This window comes from Polyodon spathula, chromosome 20, assembly GCF_017654505.1.
Source record: "Polyodon spathula isolate WHYD16114869_AA chromosome 20, ASM1765450v1, whole genome shotgun sequence".
Taxonomy (NCBI): Eukaryota; Metazoa; Chordata; class Actinopteri; order Acipenseriformes; family Polyodontidae; genus Polyodon; species Polyodon spathula.
Window position 1 is genome coordinate 23,448,371 of NC_054553.1, and position 13,623 is coordinate 23,461,993.

At 36.4% G+C, this 13,623-nt stretch overlaps 1 protein-coding gene across 4 annotated transcripts in view; it reads right to left on the reverse strand.

Annotated features, from left to right (window-relative positions):
* LOC121295905 (protein outspread-like) overlaps positions 1 to 13,623 on the reverse strand; it is a 73,413-nt gene that overhangs the window by 1,896 nt on the left and 57,894 nt on the right. For 2 of the 4 annotated variants that reach the window (XM_041221026.1, XM_041221025.1), the window contains exons 17-23: positions 12,854 to 13,001; positions 10,127 to 10,244; positions 8,154 to 8,313; positions 7,128 to 7,241; positions 6,372 to 6,458; positions 5,561 to 5,723; positions 5,295 to 5,377 (exon numbers count right to left, since the gene is read on the reverse strand). In XM_041221026.1, coding sequence (XP_041076960.1) covers positions 5,295 to 5,377; positions 5,561 to 5,723; positions 6,372 to 6,458; positions 7,128 to 7,241; positions 8,154 to 8,313; positions 10,127 to 10,244; positions 12,854 to 13,001 — 873 coding nt within the window. Of the gene's footprint in view, positions 1 to 3,092; positions 3,163 to 5,294; positions 5,378 to 5,560; positions 5,724 to 6,371; positions 6,459 to 7,127; positions 7,242 to 8,153; positions 8,314 to 8,861; positions 9,066 to 10,126; positions 10,245 to 12,853; positions 13,002 to 13,623 lie in introns of those variants that run through there. The other 2 variants (XM_041221027.1, XR_005946982.1) reach the window with 2 other exon arrangements.

Genomic DNA, 13,623 nt, shown 5'->3' on the forward strand with positions numbered 1-13,623 from the left:
AGTTGATACAACGTTAAATAAGCATGCTTGTTACACAGATGCAGTCTTCAGTACAAGTTAATAAATATGAGTTTTCTTTGAAAGACAATGCATACATTTCTTCTATCACACTCCCTATATTACACCCCAATAACAAGACAGACAAACTTCACAAAATGGTTCATCTGGAAGTTAGCTGCGAGTAAACACAGGGCTACTAAGAAGTCATAAACAATAGGGAATTTTCTTTTTTGTTTGTTATATCAAAAACAAATACGTAAAAATTACAACCTAAGAAAACATACTGAGTAACAGTGTAAACAAACTGATTTGTACCAACTTGTGCCTGTACAGGAAATAATTACTATGGGACTCTACACTTCTGACTCAGCCTGTATAATTGGTGGATTCATAAATTATTTGCAGACAAGCCCAGCACGTGACATCACCGGATCCTAGCACCTCTTAATTGGATAACCTGACTTGGACCTTGGTATTATTTCAGTCATTTAATATCCAAGAGAACAATTACTGTTATTATACCTGCCAAGAAGTCCACACATTACAAAAATATAGCAGTTCGGAAAATTGTACAAGGCAAATAGTTTACTGTTGGTTATAGCACTGTGTATGTATGTACATACAGTATGTATCAAACAAATCAAACTAAATCCCCTTAGCAGGGGCAAATGGCGTGCTAAGAAAGATAGTGCATTTAATTATACTATTTTATGTTTGTTTTTTAATGCTTATTTGCTTAAACTTCAATAATTAAAAAGTATACTACACATACACTTACAATGGACAAAAATCACAACTTTTGGGAAACACATTACTGAAAAGTTACCAGTTTCAGCACGTGTGCACTGTGTAAATTGACCTTTTAAAGGCATTTCCTGCCAGAAACAATGCAATCCAGGAGCTATTTGGTTTCCAGGCTATTCTTTATTATAACACCTAAAGGACTTGCACTTTGGCCCTTGTGTCTTTCAAGTAGCTGAAAACAAGCATAAAAACACAATCTCTGGGGAAGTCTGCAGTGCAAATTGGAGAAATGCTTCCATAAGCACTTTGCCTAATTACTTCCAGAACAGTGGGAACAATGCTTGGGGGAATATGGAAGACCACAAACATACAGTGTTTACAAGCGGCTGATGAGACCAAGCTTGGAATACAAAGTAGTATCCAGCAGCCTGAGGAATTGAGTGCAGGCACTGGCAGACCGAGCTGGATCAATGGGTAATACTGTACGTCAGTTTTGCTGTCTGCACGCTATACTGCTGCAAGCTTCTGCATTAATGAAAGCCTTTCGATCACTAGCTACGCAGTTGGCTTTTATGCACACCGAAGAGCAAGATGACTGCAAGCCTGCGAATTAGAGGTATTCTCCCTTTGAGTGGTGGAAAGTGAAATAACTTCAAGGAATCAATACCCCAGTTAATTAATGACAAGCGTGCATGGAATATATTTTACACAGGCGCTATAGGAGATTTAATTAAAATAAATAAATAAATAAATAAATAAATAATATTGTGAATGTTATTCATCTGTGGGAGGCAATCAATACATTTGATTGACATTTTCAAGATGCACAGCACACACTGCTGTTATAAAGAGTGTTCTTTAAGGTTCTGGATTTCAATACAAAAATCAGTGATGTGCTGCTTCCACTCGGAGTCTGACTTCAAATCAGTAATTTCAAAATACCAAAAAGGATTTAACTAGATATATGCACTAGCTGGGCTTAACCAGACTGTAGCATATTGTTTTATAACAGGATATCGTGATTTGGAATCGCAATGAAAGTGAATGGCAGAGTGCTTCCACTTATCATATGATCACGCTGGTGAGTTTCTGGTAGTTGATGCAGGAGTGTGTTTGAACATGTCCTCCTTTCATTAAACAGCTCACAAAAATAACGTCTCAGCTTGCAGAGAGCGAGAGCCCAACACAGAACACGCAGCTCATTGTATAGTAAGTGAAAACAGAGAATTATAAACTTTGAGATCATTTCTGTAATGTGGGAGGATTAGCTGGCAATTGCCACATCTTACAATTATTATTATTATATTTTTTTAATTGAAGAAACACATAGTGTAATAAGATTTTCAAACTGAGCAAAAATAACATTTGCGATTAAAGAACAGGATCTGTTACTGGATAAACCTAGGAGCAGAACGTGCAGCTTTTGTCTGCAATGTTTAATAAGACAAGCGCAGCAAGGCTTGGGCAAAACACACAGAAAACAAAACAAAACAAAAAACAACCTTGCGCATGTAAAGGAACCAACAATTATCCAGATAATTGAATAATATTTCAGACAATTTAGAAGGTATGTGTGTGCATTAATTTATATCCAGGACACAAAACTTAACTGTCAGAATACTAGTGCCACAGCTTACAATGCAGTGCCGCACGGACTTACAATCTGAGCAGAATGATATGTATCTATAGTGATTTATAAAAAAAAAACAGTCAAACCTGTATTAAAAGTCCACCATTCTATATCAAATCAGATATGTTGCATGGTAAAAGCTTTACAAGAGAACAGTGGCATTCCCCCCCCCCCCCCCCCCCAGTAAAAAAATCTACCACAAAAAAAAAAATGGTGTTTTTTTTTTTTGTAGTGTGTTCAATTACTCTATTTCGGGGGGGGGGGAGTTACTACAAGGGGAGTGGAGCTTTGTCACCGTTGTCGAGTCACAGCAACAGCTAGTGGCGTGAACGGGGAAATGTGGGATCGCCCCTTTACAGATAGCGCTGACAAACTGAGTCACTCGAGCTACCGGAGAACTCTTGTTTCTGGTCGGGACGTCCAGACGAGGTGAACCTTGACAAAGGGATGCCAACCTGCGCTCTCCTGACTGTATGACCCTGCCCACCACACAGCCTTACAAGCAGGTTTGACTGTAGATACTATGTATACAGTAGACTGTATAAAAAGTCTTTGGAAACACAATGATAAACACAATTAAGCAAATGCTGTTATGCATCACAAGGAGTTTTTGTTTTAAACCCAAGCTAAGAACAATCCCCATAGAAAGACAAGTGCATTGTTAGTGAATGGACGAAAACAACATCTTGGATAAAAGGCAGCTTTTCAGACAGTTTACCTAAAGGAAGTCACTAGGTATCAATCATCAGGCAGCTCTAGCTATCCCAGGGCATGTCTCGACTCACAGACTACAGAAGACAAAGGGAGGAAATGCACCAGCTACTGTTAAGTATCAAAAGAACAGTTCCTTCAAATACATACCAAGTCTCAATGAATGGTTACATCAGTAAGCAGGTACAGGGCACACGCTGTAACACGTTACGCTTACCACGCCTAGTATGTTTCTTTGCATTCTTAATGTATTCATATTGTAGTCTTTATGATTTATTTGCATTTTCTAAGACAAGTTTTACATTATGGTAGATTATTTTTGCATTCTGTTTAATTAACCATTTTGTATTAGACATTAATTCATTCATGCTAATCTGTGTCTACCCTGGCAAGCATGTAATAAAAAAACCCAAAAAACACTATACTGTACTGGCATCCATTTCGAATATAAAAACACGTAAACTTGGTTTTAAAATTTGAAGAACTTTGACTTGAAACTTGTAAACAACACAAAAAAATAGTGGACCAACACTGATAAAAACCTTGCTTTTCATTTAATTGATTTCAGTATTAAAGTGTTTGAAGTTACTGATGTATGTCTCACCCGTCGCGTATCCAATTGCGTTGGGATCACAGTAAGGGCGGATATGTAAAAGGGTGGATAAATGAATCCTGTTTTAAATACCATTATACACAGCTGTAACAATTACTGTATTCACACAATTATTGTTTTGAGATTCAGCTTTTATTAGGGATCTCCCCTAAATCCTCTGTTTAGAAAGATATAGGGTATTAATGCTTGTGATGTTGTTGAAGAGACCATGGCGGATAAGCTGATAGGGCGGAAATGCGATGGATTACTGTACCTCATGAACTTGTATCCCTTAGCAAAGATACAAAGCTTCTGACGTCTCAAATATCCTACAGGAATACACATTATGTACTGTACTGTTAATAATGCTGTTAAAGATTATTTAAATGTAACAAAAATGATTTAAGCCTTAAAATATTAATCAAAAGAATGCACTTTGCATATTTACTGCATTAAATGGGAACCTTTAGGGTTACTGTAGCTGTTTGAACATCCATAGATTCATGCTGATTGCTGATATATTAAAACGTAAAAGAAATTGGGTGTACAAGTTTTTCATTACATCTTTGAAATTCCTTTTTAAAACATCTGAACTCAGCATGGTTCACAGAAATACTACATAACTGATAAGTTGGAAAGAAATTGATTTCATTTTGTACACTCTATTCTACCTTTAAATTTGGGAGAAACTCAAAAATACAGTAGGGTCTATTGGAAAAACTAACATGAAACCTAACGATGTCCTCTATGAGAAACACATACCTTGTGTAGTGTTAGAGCAAGACTAAACAAACAACCTTTGTTGTCCATGGAACTCATTGTTAATTATGTCTGACTATGCAAACATATCAATATATAAAAAAGCCCTTTCAGATGCTTGTATGCTTATCTGTATAGTACTTGGCACTGTATAGATTTTGAACAGCGTCAATATAGTTAAAAACCCATAAAATGTGAAGCAGTGTGCAAATTACATTTACACAGGCTACTCTGTTAGGACCTGTACCTAAAAACGGTTTGGGTCACCTGATCACAGCCTTGACACAACATGGCAGGGACTCCACAAGTTGTTGGAAGGTGTTTTCAGGGGCCGGTTTTTCAAAAAGTAATCTGGATAACATTGATCCAGATTTTGTAATACTATATTTTGCGATCAAGATTTCTTTAATAAAAATAAATAATAACAATAATAAATAATTTTATAATCGTAATTTGCAATCTGGATAGCAGTGATATTTTCAGAAAAAAATGATCTAAACAATCCAGATAAAAGTAATCTCAATCACAGAATATAACACTACAAAATGCAGAACACTTTGATGCAGATTACAGGTTTTGAAACACCTTCTGCTGGGAATCAATTCAGTCATTAATATTTCAGACTTCACAATTCATATTTCAAGCTTTCAGACCAACAGATCTTTGCGTTTCCCCATTTCTGGTAGACTGTTTGCTACCGTGCTGTACATATCACATACCTCATTTGCAACTCTAATTCAGGTTAGATGCCAAATCCAAATTGAGTAGACAGGTCCTAATAAAGTGGCCAGCCAGTGTTTCAACAAAGCAATATAACTATCTGCAGGTATTTCATAAACAATAGATAAAATCACTTACTTTTGACCTCATTGTCCGGTCTGACCGTTTAGCTGCCGCTGCCATCTTCAGGATATCTGGATTGCTTTTCGACTTTATGATATCTGACAGAAAAAGAAGGATATTGTCATATATTTTTCCCCAAGGTACACCAATACGCTGAAAAAAACAAAACAGACTGTATGCAAAACAAAATGTTCGTTTTACTTGTAAAAGTGTAGCGTTCCCACAAAACCACATAAATATCCACACCTGTTAGCTGCTAAAGGATTTCCTTGAAGTCTTACCATAGCCACTGCATTTCATCTTCTCTAAGGACTGCTCCCCCAGTGCCTCGTGAGCCAGCTGTAGCTGCTCCTTCAAGCGATTCAGATCCCGCTCGGCTTTGGCTTTCACAATACTCAGCTCTGTGTAAATATCTTTATATTTATCTGTTGTGTATTTCTTGTCCTAAAATAAAGCAAACAAACAAAAACAGGTTTAGCTATTTATATACTATTATAAAATTACGCTTGACAAATCAACCAATCATTGTGAAGGATTTCTCAAATTCTCCTGTATGCAGATGTCATCACGGGCACAAACGTATGGTATGCAGAGTACAAGATCTGTTTTTGTGATTTATGTCAAGTTAATCATTCATGTCTAGGGTGCAGAAGATGACATCTCTTATATGTAAAGGGCAGTGTTGTGTGATGCACTGCCATTATGAATTCTGACCAGTCAACGAGATGAGATTAAAATCTCTATAACGACACATGACGTATTAACTTTTATAACATAACTGTGGGCTGTATTTATCGTTATGTATTAAAATTAGTGTGGTCTATTTGATTGATTTAAACACAAATTGGACCTCATGTTAGACAAAGGGTAAACAAGGCTGTATAAAACTTCTGCTGTTTAGATCCACCGATTAGGTGCAGGGTGTTTCTGCAAAAAGCCTTATTTGGAAACATTCTATTTTTTTTAGAAGAAAAAAATGATGCTAGTTGCTAAACAAATTTTATAAAAACTTGCTTTGCAAGTTATTTTTGTTCAGCGGGCATCAGTGGACTAAAAAGTTACACTGCTTTTGTAATTATTTAATACACTTACTCGTTGGGCTGCTTGTAGTTCATCTTTGAGGGAATTGATTTCCTGTTTCAGATATTGTACTTCTGATTCCTTCACCCGCAACATGACCTAAACAAAATGTCTCTGATTAAACACAGTATAAGACTAACATTCTACTACAAATATAGCGAACATACGTTTTATTTATATAATGAGCACAAGTTTAAAAACATACCACGTCTAGTGAATTTCTGAAGTTGGGAGGTTTGAGATATGATAGGGATATATGACTGGGGCAAATGCGAGTAAATTGAACATCCTGACACAATCACAGTTGCAGAATGGACAGAAACTACAGCTGCACATTATGTTTGCTTGTTTGTCAGCTTTGGGAGTCTTTTCAGAAGCAGACCCCAGTGGTTGAAAAGATATATATTTTTTCAGGAATAAACAGGGATAATAGGCTGTTATAGTTAAGAAAGTCATTATTATAAAATTGGTCCGAACATTACATTTTTATACATTTTCTAGTCAATATTTGGCGATTGTCCCATTGCATGGAAAATATCAACATTGGTCTGTCAGACTTTTAAGTAATGTATCAATGCTGACATCTAGTGGCCTAATTTGGTAAAAAAATAAAAATAAAAAAAATACTGTTGACACTGTCAATATGGGTTTCTGTAATTCTAAATCACAGGTATGCCACTGGATGCTGCACAAGTTGTGGCAATTGTCATTATAAAACGAAGATATCCCAGGCGGTTTCCCTTCTAAAAACAGTGTCTGAAGTCTTACCTCTAACTGGTACACCTCCGTGCCTTGTATTAATGCACAGGTATCTCCTCCATCCTCATTGACTACCCTTGATCTCAGCTGTGTTATTTCAGCAGCCAGGCGATTGTTCAATTCCTGTAAAATTAGCAAGGCTCTCGTTTACACTAGTGGTATTAAAAAAAACAAGCAGCAGGAACTAATACGTGCCGTCATATTCACAGTGACATCTCGGCTACAGTATTTACAGTATGTTACTAAATCATACAGTTATTTAGACATACAGAGACAGACATCATATACCCACAGCTTCTGATACAACAACATGTGACATATGTTCAGTATGGTTGAGAGTTGTGATCTTTACAGCTGCTGACTGGACTATATGGCACCCAATTGTACCAGTACTTGCATCAGCTTGTACTTGCACGGAACAATACTCCACATTTAATATGTTGTAGCTAACACAATAAACTCATCAGATCTTACCTGGTCGTGCATTTCAGTAACTATGCATGTCTTAAATGTGCAATTGAAAGAAAGTATATTTATATTTCAAAACATGACATCAAGAACTAAACTAGGTTAAAGAAAGTTCTCAGTTTGCTTGTTTTGCTTTCCAGGTATCTGTTACTGCTTCACTTGCTAGGTCATTTCAACCCAGCAGTTTTTTCGGGGGTCAAAGCATCTTACTGGCAATCATTAGGGGAAGCAGCTTGTTGGTTACTGACAGGAAAGAAGCCCCAAAAGGGGTGGGGCAAATTTCACTCTCCAGGCAAAATGATCAGGAAGATGGTGTAAAAGCATTATTCTAGTACATTATTAGATATTATGTTTCAAAATTAAACATTCTTTCACACCTACACATTTGAGAACTATATAATGAATGGATGTGCATAGTGGTGATAATGCATGTAACTGTTTTGCAAGCTATAATCACTTTAAGGTAACAAGAAACCAAATAAATATATTCATGTTTAGACAGTGGCATTAGTAGAAGACTGGGAGTTCCGATAAGAAATACGAAACATGAATTAAAGCAACCCATACCTGATTGTGTGCATTGAGCTCTTGGTTTTCTCGCTGACACTGTCTCAAGGCTTGCCTCTCTGCCTCCAAGGCCTGGGCGAGGTGTGCGTTCTCCAGACACTTCTGAGAGTACTGCTCTGACAACACCTCAATCTCCCGCTGGAACGAGGCCAGCTCCTCACTGTCAAACAATCACACACACACCAGCCTTTAAAACACACAGAGGCACATTTTCCATTTACTTTTTCAAAAATATTTTCCAGCACTGCCAGGATGATTAATCTTCCCGTATACACTCAACCAGAACATTATTACTGGTGTGCGTGCATAAATAAATTTCAGCAAATGAATGATAAACATTTTCAGTTGGAACGTGCTCTTCAATAACAGCACTTTGTTCGTCCTATGTACATTTTTCAACTTGTTTTGGTGCATCCTTTGACTGCAACACTTTCTTCCCACAAGGTTTTTAACTTAAACAACTGGCATCACAGACCCAGACTAGCACACTAACTAAACTAACATTAGATAGTCCATATTTAGTGCTAATCAGAGTATGTGCAACCAGCCAAAAAAGTTGAAACCACTGTCATTGTACTGTGCACATTTATTATGAAATCTAAAGTACAGCTCTTCTACAAATATACAGCTCTTGTCCTTACATGCACCAAAAAGCAGAATCTGCACTGGCTTGCTGTTTCCCATAGAATGAGACGCCTACTTAATCACCAGGGTTCTGATGTATCCTCATGTTTCTGGTTGTGTTCTACGCCCTTCAGATCTCCTCTGTACCCATCTATCGCTGATCAAGCCAAATACTCTGCCTCTTCAGTTGTTTCATTCTTCTACATTATGCAGATATTTTCCTTTTTTTTGTTGTTCTTTTCCTGCTGTAATTGCTTGATCAACTGCAACACTTTGCTTCTGAAGTTACTGGAAAGTTATGTCACCACACGCAAGGACAAACACATCACTGTACACTTTTCTGTAAGAGCGATCAATGCAGGAAAAACAGATTTGATAAAGCCGATAATACTCTTTGCCGGGACTTGGTCAGACTGTGGGAAACTGGATCGATATATTGTTTAGTGCAATAGAGTCCAGTACAAGTTAACTTCACCAGCTTTATGCAGCAAACAGACAGCCGTTAGCACTCACAGCAAACAGAAGCATATAAGCTGATTTTTTTTCCATTATTAACCTGGAAATTAATATTTTCCAATATTTTTAAATAAACACTGATAATTTCCAAGGAAATTTTATGTATAAAAAAATGACAATACAGCTTAACGGTTATAAACACCAAATGCTTATATAGTTTTCAAATGCACACAAAATTATAACACTTAGCTTCAATGCATTTTACTAAAGTATAGTACTGTACCACTAAACAAAGTCACTTTTGAGATGGTGTAGTCTCTTCAGTTACTTTCATAAATCAGTTATCCAATTTGCTTTTCATTATTTTGTAAGCTGTATCTTTTGCATTGTTAACCGGTCATACTGAACAAGTGTGATTAATGGTTCGATGCTAGGAAATTGTTTAACTTAATTGTTTAACTCTTGCTGTCAACTTGTATAGTAAAGGCATTGTCATTAATATGGACTTGCATTGTGGGGTTATAGCATTGTAGGTTAGACAGTTTGTTGTGGCAGTTTGACTTCTGATTGTGTTACAAGAAAATCAGAACATATTACATTTTAAACGTTTGAACATCTTTAATCCTATACGTTTAGGGAATTAAGCAGTCTTTTGAGGGCAGCATTTATAATTTCACAATAAATGTGTCATTGAATGAAGAAGCTGAGTGGGCAGAGTACTGGGGAGTCTTGTTATATAAACATCAGAAAATCAAGATAAACAAATGGAGTTATAGAGGCCCTGTACACAATACTCTTGAGACCCAAACTACCAAAGTTCATGGGGGGAGAGAGGGGGAGAGAGCGAGAGAGAGCGACAGAGCGAGAGAGAGCATGCATTGAAAGCAACTCACTCATGCTGTCTGCGGATTTCTTCAATGTCTGCGTTTTCTGTGCCGTTGTTTGCTTTCCGTGCTTTATCTAGCTCCTTCTCCAACTCCTCTCTGTGTGCATTTTTCATTGCTTCAATAGCTGAAATGAAAAACGGCTGCTTGAAAAGCAGAACATTTTGTTGTTCTAGACCACCTGCAGTATGTTCTCCTCTAAAAGTAGACAGATTGAAATCGAAAATAGCCAAAATGGTTTAATAGATAAATTAAAATAAATATTTAGCGAAAAAAGGCACTTTACAGAGTGTTTAAAAGGGACCAAAAACAAAGTACACAGAAAGAGTACTTGGAACTGCAAACACAAGTCAAAAAGGAAGTCAGAAAGGCCAAGAGAGAGATAGAAATGAGCATTGCTAAGGGGGCTAAAACCAATTCCAAAAAGTTTTTCCAATATTAATACAGCAAGAGAACATTCAAAGAGGAGTTTAAATGTCTAAGAGATACAAATGGCAAAATCACAGACGAAATAAAAAAACAACAAACAAAAACAAAACAGAAACTATATTAAATGATTACTTTTCAAGTTTTTACAAAGGTGGATATGGACAACATGCTCCACATGTCAACCTGTTCCTATCCTGTTTTAAATAATGTTAGCATAACTGAGGCAGAAGTGTTAAAGGGACTAGGAGCTCTTAGAATAAACAAATCCCCTGGGCCGGGTGATATCCTCCCAATAGTACTCAAAGAAATGAAAGAAGTTACTTACAAACCACTAACCAAGATCATGCAACAGTCTCTTGAACTGCAAACATAATACCGATCCACAAAAAGGGAAACAAAACCAAACCAAGTAACTACAGACCAATAAGCCTGATTTCTATTATATGTAAACTTATGGAAGCTATAAAAAGATCCAAAATGGCAAATTACCTATATGGTAACAGTATCCTGGGAGACAGTCAGCATACTTTTAGGAAAGGGGGATCATGTCTAACTAACCTGCTTGATTTTATTTGAGGATGCAACATCGACAATGGATAATTGCAAACCATATGACATGGTTTATTTAGATTTCCAGAAAGCTTTTGATAAAGTCCTGCACAATAGATTAATTCTTAAACTGAACGCAGCAGGGTTTAAAGAAATGAAACTAAACTGTCTTATGTTCTCTTTCTGACTGTACTTTAAACAGGTACATTACTATGCCTTAAGATTGCTTGTAGTGTGCTTTTTGGTAAAACATGTTTTAAGAAGGGAAAGTTTATGCAAGTAGAAAGTACACGGTGCTAACATCATTTTGTAGAACTCACATTTTCTACAGACTTTGTAAACAACAAAACTGTTGAACATTTCTTGCAGCCTTTTCCACGATGTGCTTCCAACTAAAGGAACACATCTGACACTGACGAGTTGCTTCTAGAAGTTTGAGTCCTTGTAGAAAAAACACTTCAGAATGTTTTGTTTTTATAGACAAATGACCCTTCCTAAGCGCACACACACTATATATATATATATATATATAACATTTCCATTTATTTTCAATTTCCCAGAAGCCAGACAGGTTGGCTTGCCTCTGAGTATGTATGAGTGACGTGTTTTCAATGTTGGCTGCACTGAAGTATCTGCAAAGAGCGTTTGATCATTTTTCTTCACCAATAGCTACACATAAATTACCATAAAAAATATCTAATTCATCTTTACCATAGTGTGTGTGTGTTTTTCATATAGGAAAATCTAATACCAAGAAAATTATGGCAATATATTTTAGGTATGATTTACTGGAATTATTTTGTTAGCACAACGTAAGAGGGTTTTAAACAGCATGGCAAGTTTCAGAAATAATAAACCACTTGTGTTCTTTGATTAAAAACAGCTAATGTTACAGAACTAGCAATAAACAACTTCAAGAGTAAGTAGCTGGGATCTGAAAAATATAGTGTTACACGTCCCCATGTGTTGCACAACTGTTTAAATAACTTTTTTTTTTCATTGTTAACATCCTGACACCTTTTTACACTTATAACTTCTGTTTCAAATCTCTCTTCAAAATGTGCGCTCTAGTGCACTAACAGTGTAAGGATTAATGCCCACATTGGCAAACAGACAGCACAGCAATAATGATCCGTGATATGGTATGGGAAAGAAAACCCAAAGCACTTCTTGTTATGTTTTTTAAATCGTTCTGGAGTGATTTAGAGGACAGATCTCAAACCCCAGTGCACTAGAGAGGATTTTGAAAAGAGCTTTGAAACATACTTTAGTTATACATGTAAGAAGTTGTCAGGATGTTAATGAAAAGAAAAATTACAGGTATGTCATTTAAACAGTTGTAGCAACATGTGGGGACGTGGAATGATATATTTGTCAGAACCCAGCTACTTATACTAAGGGCAGATAGGAGCTCTTCAATAGCGCTGAACCTATGTTTTGTGTAAATTTTAGATATCCGTTTGGTAAATGCTAATTGAATATGTTCTCAATAGGTTAGGTTATCAACTACCTTGTTTATATGCACATTCTATCAGTTCAATGAATCGATTCCCAAATCCTTTAAACACTGTGCATGCAAACCAGTTTAGAGCTGGAATCAGTTGGGTATTTGAACCAGTTTCCTTCGAAACCTGAGCGATTTTAAATATAAGCACAGTCATTGCTGATAACTGTTGCTTGAACCAGAAGCAACTGATTAAACCAATAACCCTCTGTGTTTTCATTTTCTATAACAAAGGTTATTCCTCAAGTCCCCACCAGAAATAGTGGCAGCCGTCTCCTCATTCAGTAGCCTCTCTTTCTCCTCGTGCAGTCTCTCCAGCTCTCGATGATGCTTCCTCTGCAGTTCCTCGACAACTTTCTGATGAGATTCTTCCATAGCAGCAAACCCACGCTCACACGTCGCCTAAAGTGATGATAAACACAATGCATCCGTTTATGTCTGCTTGTGTTGCTTTGAGTTTAAGATCAATGGGTATGGAGCACTACTGTATCTATGTATTAAAATGTAAAACACATTTTCTAAGGAATAACTTTCCATCACTTTATGTATCATACTGCAACCTATATTGACAAAGCTACAACTACATATTCCCCAAGAAAATACATTTTAAAAAATTAAATCAAAAATACAATATACTTCCTTTAGATCACTAAACACATATGCCAATTACTAAAAATGACTTTTTTTTTTTTTTTTTTTTTTAAACAAGTCAGGTCAGTTTCCTGAAAGCCTCCTAATGAGAGTATACGATAATGCCACTACTGACCTCATTCCTTTACTGAAGGCTTTCCCACTGTGTCATGCCAAACTGTGGTCTCTCAGAATAGTTTCGGATCACGCTTCATGTTTAATTTGCTGTTAACATTTTATTATTTTTTTTGCATAGTAAAATATACATAAGTACATATATTAATATATTTATGGTTTTAAAAAAAACCTAAAACATCCACGCAAAACAAACTCCAGACACCAATTACTGTTATTTCCATACTTTCAGAAAACTATAATCATTTTCAAAGTAACT